This window comes from Doryrhamphus excisus, linkage group LG1, assembly GCF_037039965.1.
Source record: "Doryrhamphus excisus strain RoL-2023G ecotype Guam linkage group LG1, RoL_Dexc_Guam_v1.1, whole genome shotgun sequence".
Lineage (NCBI taxonomy): Eukaryota > Metazoa > Chordata > Actinopteri > Syngnathiformes > Syngnathidae > Doryrhamphus > Doryrhamphus excisus.
Window position 1 is genome coordinate 11,584,926 of NC_136357.1, and position 25,433 is coordinate 11,610,358.

The window sequence follows — 25,433 nt, forward strand, 5'->3', positions numbered from 1 at the left end:
TACTTAACAATGCAAGCAAAAGTTATTCTCATCCGCAAATTGTTTTTAAAAGGTGTTAGCAAAGCAGTTCTTGTAATTGTCTCACTACTCCTTCCACCCACTCGCACCTTGGAACAGACACGCCAGAAAGTTGTCTTTTTTTCTTAATCTCCAACACAGCTCCCATTGCACAATATCCTTGAAATTGCCACTAACGTGTAAAGGAGAGTGTGGTAGTAATGGGCTGTTCGATATTGAAATATTGATACTTTGATACCAGCTCCTTCATGCTCTAAAGTCGATTCTGAAATCTAAATAGTGATACTTTTGATTGTGCATATACACGCTTGCGTTGTTGGTTTGTCCTAATATTAATGTGACGGTTCCTCCCACCAATTATTATTGTAGAGTGGTGTCTTGCACAATGATCGTTCAAGGACGAAATCGTGTCCACACGAAGTTGCACTCACACTAAGTGGTTGATACCGCACTTCCACAAACCTGACACATTAAGATGCACATGAAGATGGTTTGGCATTCTTTTCCCCGCTTTAAATTGTAAATAAGTTGGGTTTTAAAAAAAAATAAATAGAAAGTGGTTTGATGCCGCTATTCGCACGAGGGAAGTGCTTAAGCTAGCGCTGTGACCAACGACTATTTTAATAACTGATTATTGTTGATCATTTTTCAATGGATTTCAATCAGATTTTTAAAAACCCATTTTTCTGCCTCTTTATTCAGAAATGGAACATATTAGCTGAGCAAATAATTGCACAAACACTAGTATGTCAAGTTGCATGTTGTGTTAAAATAATGTTAAATAATATAAAGTGTAAATGTTTGTCAGACATCCATCCCTCAGCTATCTGTTTTCTATGCCACTTATCCTCATTAGAGATGCGGGGTTATGCTGGAGCCTATCCCAGCTGACTTTGGGCGAGAGGCTGGGTACACCCTGGACTGGTCACCAGGCAGTCGCGGTGTCAGTAAAACAATAAATGTACATCAAATACAATCACGGTCATTTTCTTAGGCTTGTTGTTTAAAATAGTAGAACAAAATTCATTTGAAGCAAGCAGGTTAGGTTTTCCAAAGTAAAAGCTGATGTGTGTGAATATCTCATTTTGGCTAAAACAAAAAGATAATAGTTCTGCCTCCTTGGATGAAGAAGGAAATGTACAAATATTCACATTCAATTTTTTTTTCAATTCAGAAGGTATATACATTTAAACAAAAAAATTTGTCAGTTACCAATATAGTCGATAGATTGGGGAAATGTATCAACCATCGATTAATTGTTGCAGCTCTAGGGTGCTCTCTCATAAATCAATTCACTCTAGATTTTCAGACTACTCCACAAATGAAAAGCAAACTTGAAATTGAAATTGATGTTAAATTCAGTGTCTGGTGTTATTACATGACCTCTATGAGATACTTTTCATCCTCATCTAGCGAACTCTTAACATGGGCATAAAATGAACAGTTGAGCTATCTGTTTGCTGCTTGTGCCATAGTTATTAAATCCAACATTGTGTTATTCTCTCCACAGCTGTTGCAGCAGGCCGCCTCAACAAGCAACCAGAGCAGTTTCAATAGTATGCAGAGGCTAGGAGGTGAGTTCACCTTCCTGTTGAGATGAGTTTTCATTGAGTTAGATACAGAATTTCAGGAACCAGCCTTGTGATGCATTGTCCTATCTACGCCCACGCGAGTTCTCTGCGGCTCATCACATGACATTCAGATAAGGGGGTGGAAATTGTTTCAAGGTTCCAGTGTGTTTCTGTGAAAGCTTGTTTTTAATGCTGCAATTCGCTGCAATGAATTGCAATCATCTTTAATCTCTACTTGAAAAAAATTTATTTCTTTTATTAATTCTTATTTAAATGAACTTATCGCCGCAAAAGCTGTCAATCTATCCCTAGACATTCTCTATACTTTACCATCCCTGTGAGAAACTGGTGACAGTTGTACACAGGAAGTGAACACTTTAAATGACAACTATGTGTCAACTTGTGAAAATTGTTGACTTATGTGTCAATGTGATGTTCCTCAGTGTAATCCGTGAAGCATGTCTGAACAAATAGTCTCGCCACTTTTGCATTTTGAATTGCACAGCTTAAAAAAATACACATACGTATTAATAAATCATGCTGTTTCTTGGTTGATGATTACCTGTTAGTCAAAACATATGCGCATTGAAGCAAATGGTATGTATGTTTTGCTTAAATTAAGCATTAACCAGCATAAAAATGGCTAAATGAACTCAAGTACAAATATTAGGATTTCAAAAGGCCCGTTGACGTAATATTCTACACAGGTGTCACACACAATCACCAGACTTGAACTTTTTTTTTTAATTGCATGTTTGAATTATCTCTCAACAGGCACAATAATCCCTAATAAAACATGTAACCGAGAACCCAAAGATGAAAGTCAACTCTGAACCCCCTCCAACAGTTGTCTGCCATTTTTAAATTGACTCATATGTCTACTATATTGGATATTATGAATGTAAAGGTGATATAGGGATGTTAGTTCATGTCTAGAGGGCTCCAATGTTAATCTATTTAGAAGGTTGTAAACCAGTTTTCTATGCTCTACGAAAATATTACATGTATAAATAAGGAATTCTACGTGACGGAAATTCACTCATTACAGTCAAGTCTGGAACCCACAGTATGTATATGTATGTATAGTTTTGTATACCAAAAGGAGGTGAAACAGTGTGTAGATTTTGCTCAAATGAGTTGTGTATGTTCTAGGAGTGAATCCACTTCAGCTGCAGAACCTGGCCACACTGGCTGCTGCAGCCGCCGCAGCCCAGAGTTCTGCCAGCCCGACCTCCACCAGCGGTCTGACAGCCAGCAGCAGCGCACTGGGAGCTCTGGCCGGTCCAGGTAATTTCTGATACTAGAGCTGGGTGAAAATTTTATATTATTAAAATATTCCTATTTCTTTCAAGCACAATATGCACCAAACATCGCTCATCTTTTCAATCAGCCATTCAAATGAATGATCTGAGTATTAGTATTAAACTTCCATTCATTCATTCATTTTCTACCACTTATCCTCACAAGGTTCACAGGCTTGCTGGAGCCTATCCCAGCTGTCTTCAGGCAAGATGTGAGGCACACCCTGGACTGGTCGCCAACCAATCAGAGGGCACATATAGACAAACAACCATTCACACTCACATTCATACCTATGGACAATTTGGAGTCACCAATTAACCTAGCATGTTTTTGGAATGTGGGAGGAAACCGGAGTACCCGGAGAAAACCCACGCATGCACAGGGAGAACATGCAAACTCCACACAGAGATGGCCGAGGGTGGAAGTGAACTCAGGTGTCCTAGCTGTGTGGCCTGCGCACTAACCACTTGTCCGCCGTGGAGCCCAATATTAAACTTATCTACTGTAAATATTCATATAGTCAAGTATAACATATTGATTAGCATCCTGTCTACTCCTGCTGATTGGTCCTTGTTTGGGTTGAAAAATTTTCAAGCACTTGGACTTTCAAAGATTTTGCTCATAGCCCAATATTTTATCCGATTACTCAAAGGAATATTCGGTAGAATGCTCGATTTATGGCTGCACGGCGGATGATTGGTTAGCGCACAGGTCTCACAGCTGTGAGACCCGAGTTCAATTACACCCTCGGCCATCTGTGTGTGGAGTTTGCATGTTCACCCTGTGCATTCATGGGTTTTCTCTGGGGACTCCGGCTTCCTCCCACATTCCAAAAACATGCTAGGTTAATTGGTGACTCCAAATTGTCCATAGGTATGAATGTGAGTGTGAATGGTTGTTTGACTATATGTGCCCTGTGATTGGCTGGCGACTAGTCCAGGGTGTGCCCCCCCCCCCCCCCCCCGAAGACAGCTGGGGTAGGCTCCAGCACACCCGCGACCCTCGTGTGGATAAGCGGTAGAAAATGAATGAATGAATGCTCGATTAGTAAAATATTCAATAGCTGCAGCCCAACATGTAGCTAACCTAGTTTTTGAGTGCTTTCGGAGGCATCACCCCCACGCTCATTCCATATGTCCCGTTTTGTCCCACAGCAGCCGGTTCCACAGCAGGGTCCAGTGCCGGTGCCGCCATGAACACGTTGGCATCTCTGGGCACTCTGCAGGGTCTCACCGGGGCCTCTGTTGGCCTCAATAACCTTAATGCGCTCACCAGCAGCGTCGCTGGTGAGATTGTCCCTCATAGCATTGTCAGTTGCAAGTCAGTTGTCAAGGGTCTGGAATTAAGACCTAAAATATTTTGTCTGTGCAGGAATGGGGGCCATGAATGGAGGCCTGGGAGCCTCAATGGCTAACGGCTCAGCAGCCAGTTCCATGGATGCTCTGACCCAGGCCTACTCAGGGATGCAGCAGTACACGGCCTCGGCCCTGCCCTCCCTCTATGGCCAATCTCTCCTGCAGCAGACCATTGCCGGCAGCCAGAAGGAAGGTGAGTATACCCACAAGTCCTCTCTGTATTTGCTTTGCCAAACAACATTCTTGTGTAACTAACTTGAGATTCTGGAATTTCTTTTACCAAATGGAGTAGGGCCAGAGGGCGCCAACCTCTTCATCTATCACCTGCCGCAGGAGTTTGGGGACCAGGACCTTCTGCAGATGTTCATGCCCTTTGGGAACGTAGTGTCTGCCAAAGTGTTCATCGACAAACAGACCAATCTGAGCAAGTGCTTTGGTGAGTGTGTGTTTGTGTGCGTGTAGCAGTACTGATGATTGAACGCCCCCTAGAGGACACTGATGGGCTGGCTTTGACAGAAAAGGCTCTTAAAAGCAACATCAAGCTAGTACATATGCAGTACTGAGGATGCTCTGATCGATCTTTGTTTACACGCGTTGCCTGACTGGAACATACTATGGAGCATTATCCATCTTAGGACACCAAATGTGACTTTTGACCAGTGACATTTTGTTTTAAAACAGGCAATGCACTTAGTTCGGAGCTCATTTTTGTCCCACAGGGGTAGCTACAAATTTATCTCTTATTGTCACTAATACTCTTGTCCTCATAACACTATTTGTGTGTCGTTTAGTGAACACACGGTGTGTCCGGCCTTATGATGGTGCCACGAACACAGGGGTGAAAAAATATTTCACCGTTTAGATCTGACCCGCTAGGTCTGCTTGGTAAATAAAGCAGTGACAGCAACATTAAAATATTGCAAGTCATAAATAAAACACAAATTGGCGACAGTCGTCTTTATAAGAAACCTTTAGCTATGCTCACATCCTCAGCTAATACCAAAAGTACAAAAGAACAAAATATGAAATATTTAAGAGGACATTTTTAAATGTCAGCAGCAACTCAAATATTTTACTTTGTAACAGTATCATTGAGAGACAAAAATAAAGAGTTACATTTAAGACTACAAATAAGCTTAAGTTTTAGTTTGTTAAGCACTTAGTTAAGATTAAGAAACATTTATGTTTGAGAGCCCATTCCTAGATGCACTATAAGTTCTTTAGAAGTTCCCAAATGCCAGAAAACTCTTCAACCACGCTTGGAAAAAGTATTGATATTTGTCGCTAGTCGCTTTTGAGAAAATATATCTCGGAGGGTTTAAAATGGCGGTAGATTTTGCACTGAGGGGGGCGGGGCAACCTCACAAATCCAGTGTATATTGATATGAATGATATATTTGTTTTCGATATATAGAAATATTGAAATTTTAATACATCACCCAGCTCTTCTCTCATAAAATAGTCAATTATTTTTTTCACGAAAACACTTCCCTTCGTGATTTGACATCTTCTCCATGAGCCAATGACGAGGCGTCTACTCAAAATTTCAAGATGGCTGCCATTTTTCAGGATGGCTGCCAGTCACAGTTATCATCATAGGTTTTGCATGTCTGCATGTCTTAATGCAGTTTTGTTTTGGCTTTTATGGCAGCGTCAACAAGGAATGGATGTGTTTAATATTTCAAAAAGCCTACTATACAAACAAAGATGGTCCCCAGAAACCTTAAACATTGTGTTCCCGGATACAGAAGGCACAGGGGAAAAAAAAATTAATGTACTAGTTCTCTTGGAATGAATGTCAGAAACTTTCAGGATAATTCTATGCACAATTTAGAAAAAAATGAGATTGTTTTTTGTGATCAGATTTGAAAGGTATTTCTTGGCATATGCTGGTTGCATGTTTGAGGTATTTTTCTGCTTATCTGCTCCACTAATTGCTGGAATGTTGGACGTCGACTCAAACTGTCATTGGACAGCATCTTTTAAGAGGAGCTGGACTTTTCATCTGACTTTGTCCCGCTGTCTCCTCAGGGTTCGTCAGCTACGACAATCCCGTGTCGGCGCAGGCTGCCATCCAGGCCATGAACGGCTTCCAGATTGGAATGAAGCGGCTGAAGGTTCAGCTGAAGCGTTCCAAGAACGACAGCAAGCCCTACTGATCCTAGTCACCATTTCCTCCCCCCCTCCACCCTACTTCCTCCCCAGCTCTAATGCTAGCAATGCTAGGGTAAGTTCGGCCAGAGACTCACTCGGTGTGGGGGCAAGGGGAGGGGGAGAAAGGAGAAGGAGCTTTTTCCTTAAAGAAAAAAAATGTTTGCAATGATCTTTTCACATCTACTGTATTTCATTCCTGCTGTTTTGATCATGTCATAGTTAAATATTTTAATGTATAATTATTTATGACTATCACTGGAGTCGCTGGAGGTAGTTTTTTTTTTTTTTTTATCCATGCCTTTCTCACTGCCTTCGTCTTAAATTTTAGACGGGTTGACTAAGGGTCACTTGGGTTTAAAGGGCCAAAGCTACGACATTAGTGTGCTTTGTCGTATACGGTCTTGTCTCATCGCTCGTTCTTATCGTCTATCTGAGCCATGTGATGCTAGGCTGTCTTTCTTCTGTATTAACCCCCCCCCCCCCTTGCAGTCATTCCATCCATCAGGACTCCAGATGGATCTTTAGGTGCCAAGTACATGCATGTTGGGAGTCCATTTGTCAAGTCTGCGTGTTGTTTTGTGTGTCAGCAAAGGAGAACAGGGAGGGGGGTCGATGTGTATACATTACTGTTACTCTGTCAGGGGTGTCCAAAATCTGGCTTTGGAGGTCCATTTGTGGCCAGCAGCTCAATTTATTTTACATTTTTTAAAGTTTAATTTATTGGCATGCAGCACAACTTTAAAGTTACAAGGGAGAACTAAGAATTGTAATTGCTTTTCATTGACTGTGACAAAATGCAGCCTATTTTGTTAATTTTCTAAGCATCTATTTGACTGAAGTTAGTTTAAAAATAAATCAATTGTAGATTTAAAAAAAGAAATCTAATGGCCACACATTTTAATTACAAATAAAAAAAAGAATTAGTGATTTTCTATTACCAATATAATGAATTATGAGGAATGGGAATTGTTTTTGTCTTTCAATCTATTCCACTGCTTGGCATGCTTTGACCTAGATTGGATTGTTTCTAGCTTGTTTTAGTAAAGATAAGTGGCACCAATCTGCTAAAATAGTTTGGACCCCCCTGCTCTATGTGGTGATTGTTTTTGTGCCTCATGGCTTTGAAAGGATTCTTGTGCCGTGCCCCTAACTTTCTCCTCTCTCTCTCTCTCTCTCTCTCTCTCTACTTTTGTCCTCTTTCTCTTTGTGTTTTTGTCCCTATTTTTTTTTTTAGAACAAATCTCCATGCCTGTTTGCTCATCATTAGCCTAGCATGTCTTCATGATGTTGAAAGCCAAGCCACACTCTTCCTGGCCTCATCATCACCACCATTGTGTCTGTGATGTCTCTCTAAGCTCGCCCCCCTCCCTCACCCCTTCTTGACCAATACCTGGCCACCCACTGACCTTTTGACCTTAGCTCAACCTGAGTTTTTTTTTTTTTCTGCATGTGTGTTCATTGTTTTTGTTGTTGAAATGTGACAGTTGGGAGAGAGGTCAAGCGAATTAATGTGAAAATGTACCTACGTTCGATTTTTGTTTTAAAAACCTGTGGGATTTCTTATTTTAACATTTTTTTCTTTTCTTTTCAATTACCTCTCTCAGTATGGTTCACTTGAAATACAGGGATTGGCACGCAGCTGTGCTCTTTGGTGCCATTAGCAATATGTTTGGTGGCTTCTTTAAGAAAAAAAATGCTTCAAAACCACTTTTGCAACACTTAGTCCCTCTGTTATTTTTTTTGTGGCGTGTGAAGATGTTTCATCAAGGCTATTTAAACCTAGTTTTTCATTTACTCCTAGTGTATTTGCTATTTTTTTTCTTTCTTTTTAAACTACCAATGGCACAATAAAAGGTACATTTGCTCAGTTTGGAGAAATGACTACCTACATGAGTCAAACTTTTTTAGAACTGATTCACAAATAGACAATCTGTGGTTTAAATGCACACTTAGATTACCTATATTTTATACCATTGAATCTATAGAGGTCTAACTAACAGAACCCAGGCAAAAATGTTGGGTTTCTTTTGTAGATTTATGTTGTAATGTCATCTGTGTCGCATAATATGGGGGAGTAGTAGTCTTCAGTATGTTGCATTTTTAAAGAGGAAGAAAAATCAGTCATTTCTACTAAATTAAAACCACACTTGAAGTTAAAAAAAAATCCTCTACATTATAATTTTAGAATAAAGCATGAGAACTTTTTTTTCTCCCCCCCTGCTCCTGTGTTGAGGAAAAAAATGGTACGCTTTGTTGATTTTCTGTGATTTTTTTTTCATTAATTGTATTCACTGTTGAATGCTTCATGTTATTTACAATGTTTGTTAATCATACAGATGCCAGACAATGTTTTTGGTTTTGTTTCAATGTCAAAGTGCCCATGTGTCAAATTTTTGGGGAGGGGGGGGGAATTTACACAACTTTCTTTCCTACAACATTTCACTCTTTCTTTACACACACATTCTTTGGGAGCCCCTGAAGAAGAGATCACTATTTTTTTTTGTACCATTTTTTTCTAACCAGTGACAAAGTCCCTCATGGCGGTGTTGGTTTACAAATACATTCCACTTTTCAGCAGCACAAAAGTTTACACTTGCAAAAAAAAAAAAAAAAAAATTGTGATTTTTATATATTTTTGTTTGAGATACCCTGTGACAAAAACAACGGCCCTTCTGAAAAGATTGATTGCACTCAGGGTCTTTTACTTTGTGTGTGTGTGGGAGGAGAGGGGGGGCACACAAATGTACAGCTTTCACTTTTTTGGGGGGGGTTCATCATTTTTGTCTCACACCCCCAGAACAGAGGTGTTCAAACCGCGCCCTAGAGGAGCCGCTTTATTATTAGCCCTCTGCATATTCTAAAAATAACATTTATTTTGAAAGAGATATTAAATGTGACACTATTTTGCTTTGTCATCTTATCACACAAAGCGAAGATTGTTTGTGTATTATATATTGAGCTACACTGGATTGGTTTGAGCATCTTTAATGCACATAATATATAAAAATATACATTTGTGGCCCTCAGTGGAAGAGGTTTGCACACCCCTAACATAATGAACAAAAACCACCAAATTTGAAAGTGCACAAATATTGTATTGTAAGGCACAACAAGCACAATTGTGGAAGCTTTTGCAAAAAGTCATGTGTGTATGTGTTGTATACCTCCCCGCCCCCACTTTTTTCCCCCCTTAAAAACGAGCATGTGCTTTTTACAGTGTGTTTTTTCTATCTAAATGCAATACAGTAATAATAATAATAATGAAAGTGCCATATATACACATCTAGAAAACTGCCTACACATCCTTATCAGGCCTTGGTTAGATTGCTGCACTTAGCCTTTTTTTTTTTTTTTGGTGTCACCTTTATGCTTCTGTCCTCCCCGCCCCCCCTAAACTCAGCTGTAACATAGCAACAATGTATTGTGACGTCAAGAATTTGTAGATTAAAAACTCCCAACAAACTTTCCTATAGAATTATTACTTGAAGGTTTAAAACCTGTCTTTAAAGTGTGAGCCCATGCACTGGAACACTTTGCGACACAAATGTGTGTGGATTTATTTGGAGTTTAAGAACCACTTTGTTTTGTTTGTGTGTGTGTGTATGTGGTGAAGTGTTACCAGTGTTGAATTTAATTTGAAGAAGAAAAAAAATGGAATAAAAGAAAGCACAATGTACAGTCAAGTCCTCTCACTTCAGGGGCTTCCATCACCAAATTCCAGCTCCCAACAATCACCCTTGATAAATTCTTCCTTTTTTTTTAAATTCTGAAGTGCTTTTTTTTTTACAGTGTAGTAGCTTTGCATCTTTAGATATTATCTGATCAAATAAGACATAAGATATGATTTCCTATAGTCTCTCTTTTTGTGTCTTGATGAAAGCCAAAGTGGGTGCATCTCGATGTGTTGTTCTGTTCATTTTAGAAGAGGGTGGGATTTGAAATAAGGAGAGAAAAGAAAAAAAACAGGCTTCCCCCCTCCCCCGATTTCTACAACTGGTTGTTCATAATGTATTTTGTACCAGTGACGCTTTTTATATTGGACAAATTAAAAGAAAAGAAATCTAAATTGTCTGGCCTCTCAATGTGGCCTTGCCTTGACCAGGTCTTTGCTTTGGCCTCCTGTTGCTGTCAAGCTATATATTGTTACTATTATTTAGTGTAAAAAAAATGCCTGATTTTGACTTACCCCGACGTGTTCCTCGGTTAGTTAATTTGTGTCGGGGAGGGGGTTGGGATCCTCTAAAGTGGTGGTAAGTTTCATGTTAGTATTTGTGCCGTCATCTGGATTTTTGACGTGTGTGAATAATTGTCTTAGTTTAAGAGTTAACTAATTGTTTAGTTTGAGCCTTGCTTTTTATTTTGTTTTGTTTTTTTAACTGTGTAGAATTTTCTGTTTTTTTTTCTCCTCCCCCCCTCATAGCAGAGTGTGTAGACAAAAGACTCTGTTCTTCTTTTGGTCGATGTTTGTTCATATGTGGTGTGTTTCTTTGCCTCTGTCTCCAAATTAAACCATTTCCCCTAATATGGACGGCGTCTCTGTGCGTGGCGTTTGTTGAGTGGCGTACAAACATTTTACAAAATGACCCCCTCACCCTTTTTGTGTGTGTTTTTGTCATGTCTCGCTGTGCTTATTTGCTTTTATTCTTATTATAGATTTTTTTGTTGATGTGAGCATCAGGTGCGTCAAGTAATAGTGATATTTTTATGAATTTTAAACATACCTTTAATCATTAATACCAGTAAATGCTCAGAATTTTTCAGTACTAATACCATATAAAGTCTGCTTTACATGACAACAAATACCCAATATTAGATTTAAAGGGCCAAAACGCAAGGAAAGTCCAATGAGGCATTTATAAATCAAGAAACCAGCCTTTGTGTCAAGTCAATAAGAATATAAATTTTTTTTTTCATTTAAATTATGTTCTGTAACTCATATTGCCCAAAGACACTCGATACAGCAATGGTCAAGCAGAGAATTCAGAGTATGTTTGAGTTTTCCGTTTTCATGCATGCATTTTAAAACGTTTTACACACTTACTATGTAGAATAAGCGTAAACGAGTCCTTAAAAAACTTTTATTTGATTAAAATGCAAACAATGTGACTTACGTAAACAAACGCCATTTTCTCATCTCAGTCAAATTATATGTACATGATTGATTCTTCGTTGCAAAAAGACATTTCTTCCAATTTCACAAAATTACGACTTTCCATGCTGTACTTGAAAGCATCACAGTCAGGCTTGTTGAGCTCGTAAGGCCACGCCTGAGCACTTTCAAAGTGTTTTGAGTGTTTTACTACATTAAATAATGAGAATACATGGTTTTAATAGTTAGATATGTTTAACACATGTCTTCAAATGTGTGTATTGCGCTTCATAAATGATAAAAAGTACGACCTAACTCGAACGCTTATGAAACACTACAGGAAGTGTTCCCGGCCAATCAGCGTCAACGTTTTGTCTCCTCCCACAGCGCGTGGCAATGGACAGTATGGCGGCTGTCTGGCTCACAGTGCATTAGATCCATTGTAACACTATTATTTTTCAGCGTTACTCATTTATAAGATGTCCGCCTTGCTTTTTCTGAGAAGCTCTGTGCGGAGACTTCCTCTTGGGTTTCTCAGCCAGGGTGCCTGCTGCTGTTATCACACCGAGAGAGGCGTTTACGGCTATCGGCCGAAGAAGACTCCCAGCGAGGACAAGTCGCTGAGCGACAGCATCGCTACTTTAAACCAAGGTCAGCGTGCGCCGCGGACTACTTTATAGTTGCACATTAACACAATAAATGTGTGGTTTCAAACAATATAAACAACTTGTGAAAGCCATATCCACATTGATATAACTTTTGGCAAACTGAATCGTTCAAGTATGACTGACAGCGAGCTTGGTATTTTGCTACCTGTCATTGTTAATGTTTTCAGATCATGGTCTGGCCCGCCTGGTGGAGGCATACCGGTCACATGGACACAAGGCGGCCAAAATTAACCCTTTACTGCCACAAATGCCTGTTGCTGACAGTGTACCGGAGATCAGCATGCTATCGGACAGCCTCAGGGGACAGCTCAACACTTCAGGTCAATGACAAGTTACAATAGTCTATTTACACAAGGTCTGCTCACCCGATGCCCCCCCATATGAGCGAATTAGCGCTGCTGTCATATGGAGCAGTGATACTGCTCACTAATCACTGTGCTGCATTTCCAATTTAGTGTCTTTCTTGCTATGTTTTAATGCATATGCATACCTCCCTAGATTCTAAGTTTATTTGGAAGTTTAAGTTTATTTTAAGGAATAGCACGTGGTTACATTTACACAATTTATAACTGATAATTGTTTTTCATTTTCTAATTTAATGTATGTTCATTTTCTGTGTAATGAAAGGCAAACAAGTAAAAGGAATTTAGAAAACGACAATATCGCATAGAAGGAAGAAACAAAAATGTTCAAAACTTAAATTCTTTGGTCTAGAGGCAGTGCCACTGAGTAAAAGACAGGAAGCAGAACTGGAGGAGCAGAGATGAGGATGCTGAGGTTCTCATTGGGAGTGACCAGGATGGATAGGATCAGGAAGGAGTACATCAGAGGGACATTACATGTTGGAGGCCAGACTGAGATGGTTGGGACATGTCCATAGGAGAGATAGTGAATACAGTGATAGATCCAGGTAGGAAGACCAAAGAGGAGGTTTATGGATGTAGTGAAGGAGGATATGAGGGTAGTTGGTGTGAGAGAGACAGATGCGGAAGACAGGGTTGGATGGAGGTGATTGATTTGTTGTGGCGACCCCTGAAGGGAAAAGCCAAAAGAGAAAGTAGAATAATAAAATTAGAATTAAATTGCTAACAATAAATACTAGCGACAAATCCAGCAACTTTTTCTGGTGTTATTGAAGACTAAAACGTAGCATTCTATGGTACTATGGGCTCTTCAGGGTTGCGTGTGTGAAAGCTAGGGGAAGTGTTTTTTTTGGTGAGTCAGTTCAAGTGTGCGAACCCCAACTCTTGTTGACTACTTAGCTTGTTAGCTTCCTTTGTTGTGAGTGAACAATGGCATATATAGGAGTAATTTTGGCACTGATGTGTTGAAACAATGATTGTTATTGCAGATGTTGATCTGAAATTACAGAAGGTGTTTGCACAGGTGGGCTGTACACCCTCTGAAACAATTATATATTAATATAGTATATAACATAGAATTTTCAAATGTAAAATATATGCCTTAGCTCAATAACACTTGGGAAACATTGGAATAGAAGATCTTTGACTTTGACTATATTAGCCATTTGGTAAGGTAAAAATGTGAAGGTATGACAGAGCTTTGCATGACACATAATCCAAAATAATAATAGTTATGGCCCCCATTTTGCCCCTCTCTCTAACTGGTCCATTACTGCAAACAAAGATGATAATGCTCCATTTTGATTCATATTTTGACAATATATTTATGATTGTCTGTATTGTGCGTCATGCAGGTAAGTTTACCCAACAACAATAACAACATTGCCCTTCTGTGCTCCCCATCCCTCATTTTTGCCTTCAGGCACCATTGCATATCTGCATGTAGATGTTCTTACCTCAACTCATTCCATGTGATTCTGCAGGATTGCGGCATTTCGGCAAGGCAGAGGCTTCAGTGGAGGAGGTGCAGGCCTACTTGGAGGAGGCCTACTGCGGCCACCTGTCGGTAGAGACCAGCCAGCTGAGCAGCCTGGAAGAGAAGGAATGGTTTGCCGACCGCTTTGAGGAGCTGAAGAAGACCACTTTCTCCACAGAGGAGAGAAGGAATCTTGCAAAGATCATGCTGGAGTCCCAGGTATAATTGGCGATGAAAGATGAAGGTCCTTAAATGTTTATGTTCCTCTGTTACAGTATGTCTTCCAATGTTTAGGAATTTGACCACTTCCTGGCCACCAAATTTTCTACAGTGAAACGGTACGGAGGAGAAGGAGCAGAGAGCATGATGGGCTTCTTCCACGAGCTTTTCCATCAGTTGGCTCACAGCGGAGTCACTGATATCATCATCGGTATGCCGCACAGAGGCCGACTCAACCTCCTCACGGGTCTGCTCAAGTTCCCCCCTGAAGTAAGACTGGACGTATCAGTTGGACAAATGCCTTCACCACACTTTACATTATTTTTGTTTATTATTTTTTTGGCTTGAATTGCATGGCAGCCCACTGAATTCATTGTGCCCTCTGCTGATTGCTGCCAAGAAGTGCCATTTATTATCCCACCATAGCAAACAATAGTTAGCATGTAGGCCACACAGTCAGGGGATCGGGAAAACCTGGGTTAGATTCTCCGCTGTGTGTGGAGTTTGCATGTTCTCCCCATGCGTGTGTGGGTTTTCTCCAGGTACTCCGGTTTCCTCCCACATTCCAAAAACATGCTCGGTTAATTGGTGACTCCAAATTGTCCATAGGTATGAATGTGAGTGTGAATGGTTGTTTGTCTATATGTGCCCTGTGATTGGCTGGCAACCAGTCCAGGGTGTACCCCACGTCTCGCCCAAAGACAGCTTCTCATACCTGCAGATTCTCATACCTCATTCTCATACCACAACCCATAGGGAGCGCTATTAATGTCATTTGCGCAATACATGGCTTACATCCACTTTTCCCATCTTTCTTTAGCTGATGTTCCGTAAAATGCGTGGCTTGAGCGAGTTCCCTGACACGTCGCCGGCCATCGGTGATGTCCTCTCCCACCTCACGTCCTCTGTGGAGTTGGACTTCGGAGCCGGGCACCCTCTTCATGTGACCATGCTGCCCAACCCTTCACACCTAGAGGCCATCAACCCCGTGGCTCAGGGCAAGACGCGGGCCAGGCAGCAGCTTCGAAAAGAGGGAGACTACTCTCTTGATGAGGGCGCCCAGCCTGGGGACCAAGTGGTCTGCCTGCAGGTTGGGAATCAGGACCGATAATGCACGCATGTTGTGAGGTGGCGAATTGACTTTTAAAAGCTTCTTCGTGCAGGTCCATGGTGACGGCTCTTTCACCGGGCAGGGGATTGTTCCAGAAACTCTGACCCTGTCCAACCTCCCTCACTATAGAGTAGGAGGTAGCATCCACCTCATTGTGAACAACCAAGTGGGTTATACCACTCCATCGGAGAGGGGGAGATCGTCTTTGTACTGCAGCGATGTTGGTCAGTCCTCTAGTGTCTTTGTAATAGAAAAATGTCTTTGCAATAATACCTTCCAGTCAGTAAAAGGGTTGGGCATCATTTCAGTTTGTGCGAAACCGATTCCTGGTTTTGATTCTCGTTCCTAACCAATGAATCTCCATGATTTTTTTTTGGAGGTTTTTATGAATTACTTTACTATGGCTATTTTCAACTATTATATAAATATCAAACCATTGAACTTGAACATAAATGTTTAAAATTATATTTTTATTTTTGAAAACCTCATGAAAAAACAATGAAACTGATGCTGTTTGTGTCAGAGAGTGTCTTATGATGTAGAATAGACAAAGTGTAACTTCAGCATGTTACTGACTTCCTATTAAACCTGTTTGCAGAATATAAAAAAGTGATGATAAACACATGCCATGTGACACCCATGTTATGTATTGATGTTAGGCAAGATGGTGAACTGCGCTGTGATCCATGTAAACGGAGATGACGCAGAGGAAGTCCTGCGGGCCAGTCGACTGGCTGTGGAATACCAGCGGCGCTTCCGGAAAGACGTCATCCTGGACCTCATTTGCTACCGCCAGTGGGGCCACAATGAACTGGACGAGCCTTTTTTCACCAACCCGGCCATGTACAAGATAATCCGGTCAGTCAAAGCATCATTGGTTTTTTTTGTTTTTTTTTTTTAAATACCTTGAAATGCACACAAAGCCAACACCATAAGCTGTCGTTGTTATCTTTACTGTCTGGATCAGTATCTTCATTCATTCATTCATTTTCTACCCTTACGAGGGTCGCGGGGGGTGCTGGAGCCTATCCCAGCTGTCTTCGGGCGTGAGGCGGGGTACACCCTGGACTGGTCGCCAGCCAATCACAGGGCACATATAGACAAACAACCATTCACACTCACATTCATACCTATGGACAATTTGGAGTCACCTATTAACCTAGCATGTTTTTGGAATATGGGAGGAGAAAACCCACGCATGCATGGGGAGAACATGCAAACTCCACACCGAGATGGCCGAGGGTGGAATTGAACCCTAAAGTATCTAATGTAATCTAAAGGAACCATCACCTTGTTACTTCCTGGCAGGTCCCGTAAGAGCGTCCCCGACTCCTACTCAGAGAAACTCATCTCCGAGGGCTTGATGACAGAGAACGAGCACGACCAGATGAAGTCCAAGTACTACAGCTCTCTCAATGACAAGCTGGCCAACATGACTCTCTACAGTCCGCCGCCCACCAACCTGCAGGGCCGCTGGGGGGATCTGGTGGAGCCACAGGCCCGGGTCACGAGCTGGGATACTGGTGTCCCTGTCCCGTTGTTGCAGTATGTTGGAGCCAAGTCTGTAGACATCCCAGAGTACATACATTTGCATGGGCATCTAGACAAGACACATGCACAGGTATGGAGAAACAGTCATTAAGTTGTTATGACTGTTTAGCACATGAAGCATGCTCACATTTAAAAATAGTGGCCTACTTTGATACTTTTGGTAATTCTTTTGTGTTCTCAGGCTCGACTGCAAAAGCTAGAAGAGGGTTCCAAACTAGACTGGTCTACAGCAGAGGCCTTGGCCTTTGGTTCGCTCCTTTGCCAAGGTCAGCAAACATCTATGATTAAAAGTAATTCCTCGACATCTCCAAAAAATGTTTTTTTTCCAGGCTTTAACATCCGCATCAGTGGGCAGGATGTGGGTCGTGGTACCTTCAGTCAACGGCACGCCATGGTGGTCTGCCAAGACAGCAATGACATGTTTATTCCTCTAAATCACATCAGCCCTCAACAGAAGGGTCTCCTTGAGGTAAAAAAAAAAAAAAAAAGATTACCTACAGTACATCACCACAAGGCATAGTGTGGTGGTAATTGTTATTACTTTGAAGGTGTGTAACAGCCCGCTGTCCGAGGAGGCCGTGCTTGGGTTTGAGTACGGTATGAGCATCGCCCAGCCCAACCTGCTGCCCATTTGGGAGGCTCAGTTTGGAGATTTCTTTAATGGTGCTCAGATCATCTTTGACACTTTTATCTCAGGAGGTAGCGCACAACAGAGACTACACTTCACTATTGGCAGTTGGCCATTACGACCTTCAGATGTCAAACCTTTTTTTCTACAGGTGAGGCCAAGTGGCTGCTCCAGTGCGGGATGGTGATCCTGCTACCTCACGGTTATGACGGAGCCGGACCGGAACATTCTTCGTGCCGCATGGAGCGTTTTCTGCAGGTAAAATCACCATTAGCTACGTACATGCAAATGCTACGAAGCCTTTTAAATTCAATTGATCTATGAACTGAACACTTGCAACTGTATATTTAAAGAGAAAATACCCTGTTGGCTTTGTGCTGCACGTGAAGTCTGTTATTAGTATTACTTAGGGCTGCAATAAGTTTATAATAAGTACCTCGATTACAAAAAGTATTTGCGACAAAGCAATGAAAGAGAAGGAAAAAACAAAAACAGACGTGTATCCGTTGTGATGCAGCACTGACTTACCACAATAGCGGTCCCATTCTGATTAGACGTCGCCACTGTGCGACAACAATGAAATCCCAATGTGAAAGCAACCACTGGTTGCTGCTGTGGCGAGCATAAAACAACTCTGCGGTAAGATGCACAAACCTTTCACAATTGCCATTGTGTGGGAAAAGTTGTTTGATTGCGCCGATCGTGCCATGAACTTCGTTGCGAAAATTAGATTTTCTAATTTACTTGTTCAATTTGTTATTGCGTGACTACAGTGCATCCGGAAAGTATTCACAGCGCTTCACTTTTTCTACATTTTGTCATGTTACAGCCTCATTCCAAACTGTATTAAATTAATCTCTTACCTCAAAATTCTACACAAAATACTCCATTATGACAATGTGAAAAAAGGTTTTTTTGAATGGAGCACAGTGGCCTCCATTATTCGTAAATGGAAGACAGGACTCTTCCTAGAGCTGGCCGGCCTTCTAAACTGAGCGATCGGGGAAGAAGGGCCTTAGTCAGGGAGGTGACCAAGGCCCCGATGGTCACTCTGTCAGAGCTCCAGCGTTCCTCTGTGGAGAGACGAGAGCCTTCCAGAAAGACAACCATCTCTGCAGCAATCCACCAATCAGGCCTGTATGGTAGAGTGGCCAGACGAAAGCCATCAGACCAGAGAATTTTGTTTCTCATGGTCTGAGAGTCATTCAGGTGCTTTTTGGCAAATTCCAGACGGGCTGCCATGTTCCTTTTACTAAGGAGTGGCTTTCGTCTGGCCACTCTACCATACAGGCCTGATTGGTGGATTGCTGCAGAGATGGTTGTCCTTCTGGAAGGCTCTCCTCTCTCCACAGAGGAACGCTGGAGCTCTGACAGAGTGACCATCGGGGCCTTGGTCACCTCCCTGACTAAGGCCCTTCTTCCCCGATCGCTCAGTTTAGAAGGCCGGCCAGCTCTAGGAAGAGTCCTGGTGGTTCCAAACGTCTTCCATTTACGAATAATGGAGGCCACTGTGCTCATTGGGACCTTCAAAGCAGCAGAAATTTTTCTGTATCCTTCCCCAGATTTGTGCCTCAAGACAATCCTGTCTCGCAGGTCTACAGACAGTTCTTTTGACTTCATGCTTGGTGTTTGTGCTCTGACATGCACAGTCAACTGTGGGACCTTATATAGACAGTTATTATATTTCCAAATCATGTCCAATCAACTGAATTTACTGCAGGTGGACTCCAATTAAGCTGTAGAAAGATCTCAAGGATGATCAGTGGAAAAAAGATGCACCTGAGCTCAATTTTGAGCTTCATGGCAAAGGCTGTGAATACTTATGTAAATGTGATTTTTTTTGTTAAATTCAAAACATGTCAAAAAAACCTTTTTTCACATTGTCATAATGGAGTATTTTGTGTAGAATTTTGAGGTAAGAGATTAATTTAATTCAGTTTGGAATGAGGCTGTAACATGACAAAATGTAGAAAAAGTGAAGCGCTGTGAATACTTTCCGGATGCACTGTAAATGACGAATGGTGTCGTTGGCTTAAGTTCTTATTGTGCTTATTTTGTCCGTATTTAAAAAATATATATTGTCTCTATTGTATCTTTAGTGGTTAATAAACTCAATGCTAACCAGTAGTAGAACATGCAGTGTGTACAATGGATGCTACGCAATCTGGTTGAAATGCTATTAAATCAATTAATAGAATTGTGTAACAATCTTTATTACCATATTAAGCTGAAGTGTGAATTCACAATAAATCACTGCCAAGGTGGAAGAGGTTCTATCATCAGAGCAAAAAAAAAATTGTGGATTGTTTGTTTTTTTCCAAGAATTTGCAAGCTACTTCCTGGTTCATGGAATATGATGTAACTAATGTTTGGAATGGATGGGATGCCGGCGGCGGGAATGGTTACATCATGACTTGTACTGACAAAAAGAGAAGTTGAAATCCTCACCCTACATTTTTACCCAGATTTTCACCAAAAAACACAAAAACTACAAAGATAAGTAACGTTTTTGTGTTTGGCTGAGGTAATTATATTTACTGCACCCACCGTTTTGTGGTCCATACTAACATACCAGGTGTGATGTATCAGTTAGGTTCTTCCTGTGCCCTGTGATTGGCTGGCAACTAGTCCAGGGTGTACCCCGCCTCTTGCGCGAAGTCAGCTGGGATAGGCTCCAGCCTACCCGTGACCCTAGTTGCATCGAAAATGGATGTATGGCTATATCAGTGAGATATGACGCTTTAACCGATCCTCGTCTTCCTCGTCTTAGATGTGCGACAGCAAGGAGGAGGGCGTTGATGGTGACAACGTCAACATGGCCGTAGTCAACCCCACCACCTCGGCCCAGTACTTCCACCTGCTAAGGCGGCAGATGATTCGAAACTTCCGCAAACCTCTCATCGTGGTCGGACCCAAGATGCTGCTCAGGTTTTCGGTAAGTCCATCAGTAGTTTTTCATTTGTATTTGACATGGACATGACTTACTGTTTCTCTTAAAGGGGGCTGCATCCAGCCTGAGCGAAATGGCGCCAGGAACCTCTTTCAGACCAGTGTTGGGGGATACGTCAGTCCCAGCAGAAAGGTACAAGATGGCAACAAATTTTGTCATCTCATTATTCCGGTCATCAATTGTATTTTTCTACATAGTGTCCAGAAGGTGGTGCTGTGTTCAGGGAAACACTACTATGCCTTGCTGAAGCAGAGGGATGCTGCAGCTAAGCAAGACACAGCGTTAGTTCGCTTGGAGGAGCTCTGCCCTTTCCCTCTGGATGCTCTACAGACGGAACTCAAGAAGTACCCCAATGCTAAAGGTGGGTCACGTATACAACTTTATTGTAACAAGATTGGTTTATTCCAATCAGAAACTTAAAAAAAACTAAAAAAAAAATAAAAAAAAATATATATATATATATATATATATATATATATGTGTATATATATATACATACAGACCCCCCCCCCAACACATCCAGAAGTATAAGGTACCATACAGTGACATAATGGCGATGTCTTTACAGCCATAACAATAATGATAATAGATATAACTATCAAAATAGTGATATATATATATATATATATATATATATGTATAATAACAAATAAAAACATGATTCGTTGAAGACCCTTCTTCCTTGTATCAACTGCTTAAACTGTTTCTTGAATTCGCTCATCCTTGTGCATTTCTCGAGAAATAAAATCCTAAAATATTTTTTGAAGTAGAACTATATAAAAGGTTAACTCTTTATAGGGCAAGTAACCATGTATGGTAACTTAAAAAAAACAGGGTTTCCCCATGTCTCAGCAAGGCAACAGAGTCATGTGACTTTCTCGTGCCAATCAGCCTAAATCAGACAATGTCACAGGAAGTGACATCATGGGCTGTGATCAATCAGGAGTGAGCCAGAGAGTATCCTTCCTTCTTCATTCAGAAGTCGGAAATTGCAATTTTCTGATGCTTGGGGCCCGACACTCTTGGCCCAAACATAAAAACTAACCACGATAAGTTGATCACAGTCACTCTAACTACAGTACCTCTGTTGATGTCACCTTGTGCAGTTTGACCTGTCCCTTTTTCCATACCCTAAATGGGCAAGGAACCTTATATGGTAACTTCTTTGATCTTGATTTGCACCCAAAACCTGAAACTTTTTTAAAAAGTAAAAAGAAAAAAAAATGTCTTCTTATAGCCCCCAATAACACTGAAGGATTGAATTTTTAAATTTCTAAGTATTTCAGTGAGTGCCCTATAAAGGGTTAAACAATATGAAATAGAATATCTAAAGAGTTAATCATTAAAAAATACATGTAACAACTGTAATTTTGTTTGCAAGCAACCTTTAAGCTATGGCAGGAAATGCTGTGAGGAAACAGACCACATATATACTGCAGTAGTGTGTGGGTCTAACTAGATTTAATAAAACTATACTTTTCATACGGTATTATTCAGAATATGTCGATAAACATGTTTAAATATGACTATTTAGCGGTATGTTCATCCTAGTAAACAAAAAGTTTCATTTCATTCTGACGTGGTGATTGAAATAACCCTTGCAGAGTTCATCTGGAGTCAGGAGGAGCCCCAGAACATGGGCCCCTGGTCTTTTGTGGGCCCCAGGTTTGAGAAGCAGTTGGCCTGCAAGGTGAGCCCCCCCCCCCCCCCCCTCCTTGTTTATCACTCATGTTTGTTTGGGTTCCGCTTATCCTCAATAGGGTCGCAGGCATGTTTGTGTTCGCAAAATTAAAATAAATAAATTCTGTGGTCTTCAGCTACGGTTGGTGAGCCGTCCTGCTCTGCCCGCCCCCGCCGTGGGTATCGGCTCCCTCCATCATCAGCAGCAAGAGGCCCTTCTCGACGCCACCTTCTCTTAGGACTGAACCAGCTGTGACCCCCCCAAACCCGCAGACACGATTGGGAAAAACCAAGTTGTAACTTGATTTTAAAACATAAATCAAGGTTTACTCCATTGAATCGTCACACCAGTGATGATGAAGTCGACAAGCACATCCTTCAAGTCACTGTTCTAATCTAAAGTATCACTCAGCCAAATCCCTGCTATATGTTTATATATGAATTTGGTGCTAAGCATCATGAATGATGTCAATGAAAAAATTTCTGAGCTTTATAGAATTGTTACCACTGAGTGTATTGGCCATGTTATGTAATGTTTAACATGTCTTGACCCAGTGGAGAGGTACTTGATTGTTTTATTATTTAACAGACCCTTGGATAATCATGGTGTTGAAGGGCTAATGCAGATCCACACTATCAGGGTATTCAAAATGAGGGCGAGAATACATCTATCCTCATCTTCACGACGCTGATGAATGCACCAAACAGCGTCGGTATGCCCTCCAAATTCTGTCTTTCTCAAATAGATTCTTTTGGTGAAATGAAATTTGGTGTTTTAACCTTTGATTAAACACATGAAACCTTTGCATTTATATCACCAAGCAACCCTGAGGTATTGTTCCCGACTTCCATGTTGGAGCTATGTAAGCCAAAACAGTCCCACAACATCCAGACCCTCCGTGAATCACCACCTTACTATGGTGGAGGGGTTAGTGTACCCTGGTGCTCCTTGGAGCTATTCTGTCTGGGGCCATGTGTCCCTGGTAGGGTCTCCCAAGGTAAACAGGGCCAGACAAAGAGTGGTTCAGAAGAGGAACAACAAAATTGGGGGCCGCACCTTAGCTGGACATGGGCCTCACCCTGGGTCCAGACCCAGGGAGGGGCTCAAAGGTGAGCTTCTGGTGCTTTGATTAAAAAAAATACATTAAGAATATAGTTGCACTCAGTGTGTTGACACGCCATACTGTATGATTTATAACTGAAGAATATAGGCACATTTTAACGGGGGACGTAGGTTTGGATTTTTTTCTCCCTTAAATTTAATTTCAAAACTGCATTTGGTGTTCAGTTGTGTTGATCAGGTTTTTGCTCAGGTTTTTGATAAGTCCATCATTAGTTTTTCATAGATTTTTATTTGAGATTGACATGACTTACTGTTTCCCTTAAAGGGGGCTGCATCCAGTCAGAGCAAAATGGCACCAGGAACCTCTTGCAAACCAATGTTGGGGGGGATACCTCGGTCAGCTCGGATTAATCCAGTCAGCAACTGTATTTGTGATTGTACGTAGTGTCCAGAAGGTGGTGCTGTGTTCAGGGAAACAACACTATGCCTTGCTGCAGCAGAAGGATGCTGCAGCCCAGCAAGACACAGTTCGCTTGGAAGGAGCTCTGGCCTTTCCCTCTGGATGCTCTACTGATGGAACTCAAGAAGTACCCCAATGTTAAAGGTGGGTCATGTATACAAGTTTATTGTAACAAGATTGATTTTGCAATCAGTTACCAGCCATAAAAAAACACATGAACTAAAAGCCAAATAATTTCTATTCATTCATTTTCTATGCCACTTATCGTCACAAGGGTCGCAGAGCCTATCCCAGCCGTCTTAGGACGAAAGGCACGGTTTTATTTTTTTGTTGTTGAGTTTTTGGTAATGGTTTTATTTCATTTGAACATGCATCAGCTTACAATTGAATGCATCACATAATCAGTTCACAGTTCCACATGTCCAAAAGGAGTAGAAAGAAGCAAAGCTTATTAAATCCTACCCCTCCATCTGGTACTTTTACAATCAGTAACTGTTACATTTGTTCACTTCCTGCTTTCCATAATGCAGTTTAAGGTTTTTTTTCGTTTGTTTTTAAATAATGCACCTTGTACCAAAGTACAAGGTGATATGACCATACAATGACATAATGGGTACCATAGTAACTGTCAATATAGTGATATATATAGCACATCATGACTGGTTCAAGACTGACTCAAGTTTTTGGTTTTGTAACCGGACTTAAACAAATGAATGACATTAACTAAAATATAAAATGTAGTAATGAGGGTTGTCACAAGATGCATTACTCTTAAGAAAAGTACAGTACAGTAATATATTGCAATCTACTCATTTAGTTTCTACTACATTACATTACATTATTCCTAACGAGGCTACACACTTCTGCTACCGGCCCTGCCTGACAAATGGGCCCAGTCCGTTCATGCCATTGTTCTGTGGACCTAATACACCAAGGTGATGAAACCAATACACAGAGTGAACCTTCTTCCTGTCTATTTTAGGAGGGAGATGAAGAAAACCAACAAGCAGCACATGGTAATACAGTATATTGAGGCCGGAAAAAATTACCCAGTTCATTTTATGTATTAAGATAAGATAAGATATTTATTTGTCCCTCAGAGGGGAAATTTGCATTGCACAGCAGCATGAGTACCAAATCAGTTAAGCAGTACAAAATACACAATATAGAAAAATAAACAATATAAACAACCCAAGTATTAACAAAATCAACAGTTTTACCCAGAGTCATATACAAATACAGTATGTAGATAATATGAAACGAGATGAGATATATGACCAGTCTATACACTGAGATCTTAGTGAGTTAATATGAGGCATCATAGAAATACTTCACATAGAACTGAACATATTGCATTTAGAGCCTTAATATTGCACGTGGAGGTTGTATTGTGTGATTATTATTTTTATATATATATTTTTGTCCCAAGTCTTGTGCCCATGAGACTGAACAAAAAAATTTTGTGACACCCCCAGTAATTTTGTTTGCAAGCAACCTTTAAGCAATGGCAGGAAATGCTGGGAGGAAACAAACCTCATATACTGCAGTAGTGTGTGGGTGTAAGCTGTTGAAACATTAACTAGATTTAATAAAACTATACCTTTCATAAGGTATTAAATATATTATCTCTAATACTTACATATTTACTATATATGAATATATGGAGGTTAGTGCATGCTGCTAAACAAAGAAAAAGTCCTTGCTGATTATAGTTTGACTTTGAGTAAGTACAATTTTGAAAAAAAAAAAAAAAAACGCTTGCAGAATTCATCTGG

General features: G+C 40.9%; 2 protein-coding genes across 11 annotated transcripts in view; both read left to right on the forward strand.

Moving 5' to 3' along the window:
* LOC131131618 (CUGBP Elav-like family member 2) overlaps positions 1-10,928 on the forward strand; it is a 36,326-nt gene extending 25,398 nt beyond the window's left edge. For 3 of the 9 annotated variants that reach the window (XM_058076467.2, XM_058076472.2, XM_058076471.2), the window contains exons 8-13: positions 1,529-1,592; positions 2,742-2,876; positions 4,046-4,177; positions 4,263-4,439; positions 4,536-4,682; positions 6,278-10,928. In XM_058076467.2, the coding sequence (XP_057932450.1) occupies positions 1,529-1,592; positions 2,742-2,876; positions 4,046-4,177; positions 4,263-4,439; positions 4,536-4,682; positions 6,278-6,405 (783 nt within the window). In that variant the 3' untranslated portion in view covers positions 6,406-10,928. The remainder of the gene's footprint in view (positions 1-1,528; positions 1,593-2,741; positions 2,877-4,045; positions 4,178-4,262; positions 4,440-4,535; positions 4,683-6,277) is intronic. The other 6 variants (XM_058076468.2, XM_058076473.2, XM_058076470.2 and 3 more) reach the window with 4 other exon arrangements.
* A 918-nt stretch (positions 10,929-11,846) lies between these two features.
* On the forward strand, positions 11,847-23,806 carry dhtkd1 (dehydrogenase E1 and transketolase domain containing 1). Of its 2 annotated transcripts, XM_058076466.2 has the most exons (17): positions 11,852-12,140; positions 12,325-12,477; positions 14,004-14,215; positions 14,291-14,485; positions 15,036-15,305; positions 15,379-15,550; positions 15,986-16,184; positions 16,635-16,947; positions 17,059-17,143; positions 17,207-17,346; positions 17,426-17,576; positions 17,657-17,763; positions 20,276-20,440; positions 20,505-20,587; positions 20,653-20,816; positions 22,060-22,145; positions 22,273-22,648. In XM_058076466.2, the coding sequence occupies exons 1-17, from the start codon at positions 11,969-11,971 to the stop codon at positions 22,372-22,374; spliced, it is 2,769 nt and encodes a 922-aa protein (XP_057932449.2). In that variant the 5' UTR covers positions 11,852-11,968; the 3' UTR covers positions 22,375-22,648. The 2 variants fall into 2 exon arrangements, with proteins under 2 accessions (XP_078646187.1, XP_057932449.2); XM_078790061.1 differs by lacking the exons at positions 20,505-20,587; positions 20,653-20,816; positions 22,060-22,145; positions 22,273-22,648 and adding an exon at positions 23,524-23,806 and having other exon boundaries at positions 11,847-12,140.
* Positions 23,807-25,433: the final 1,627 nt, after the last annotated feature.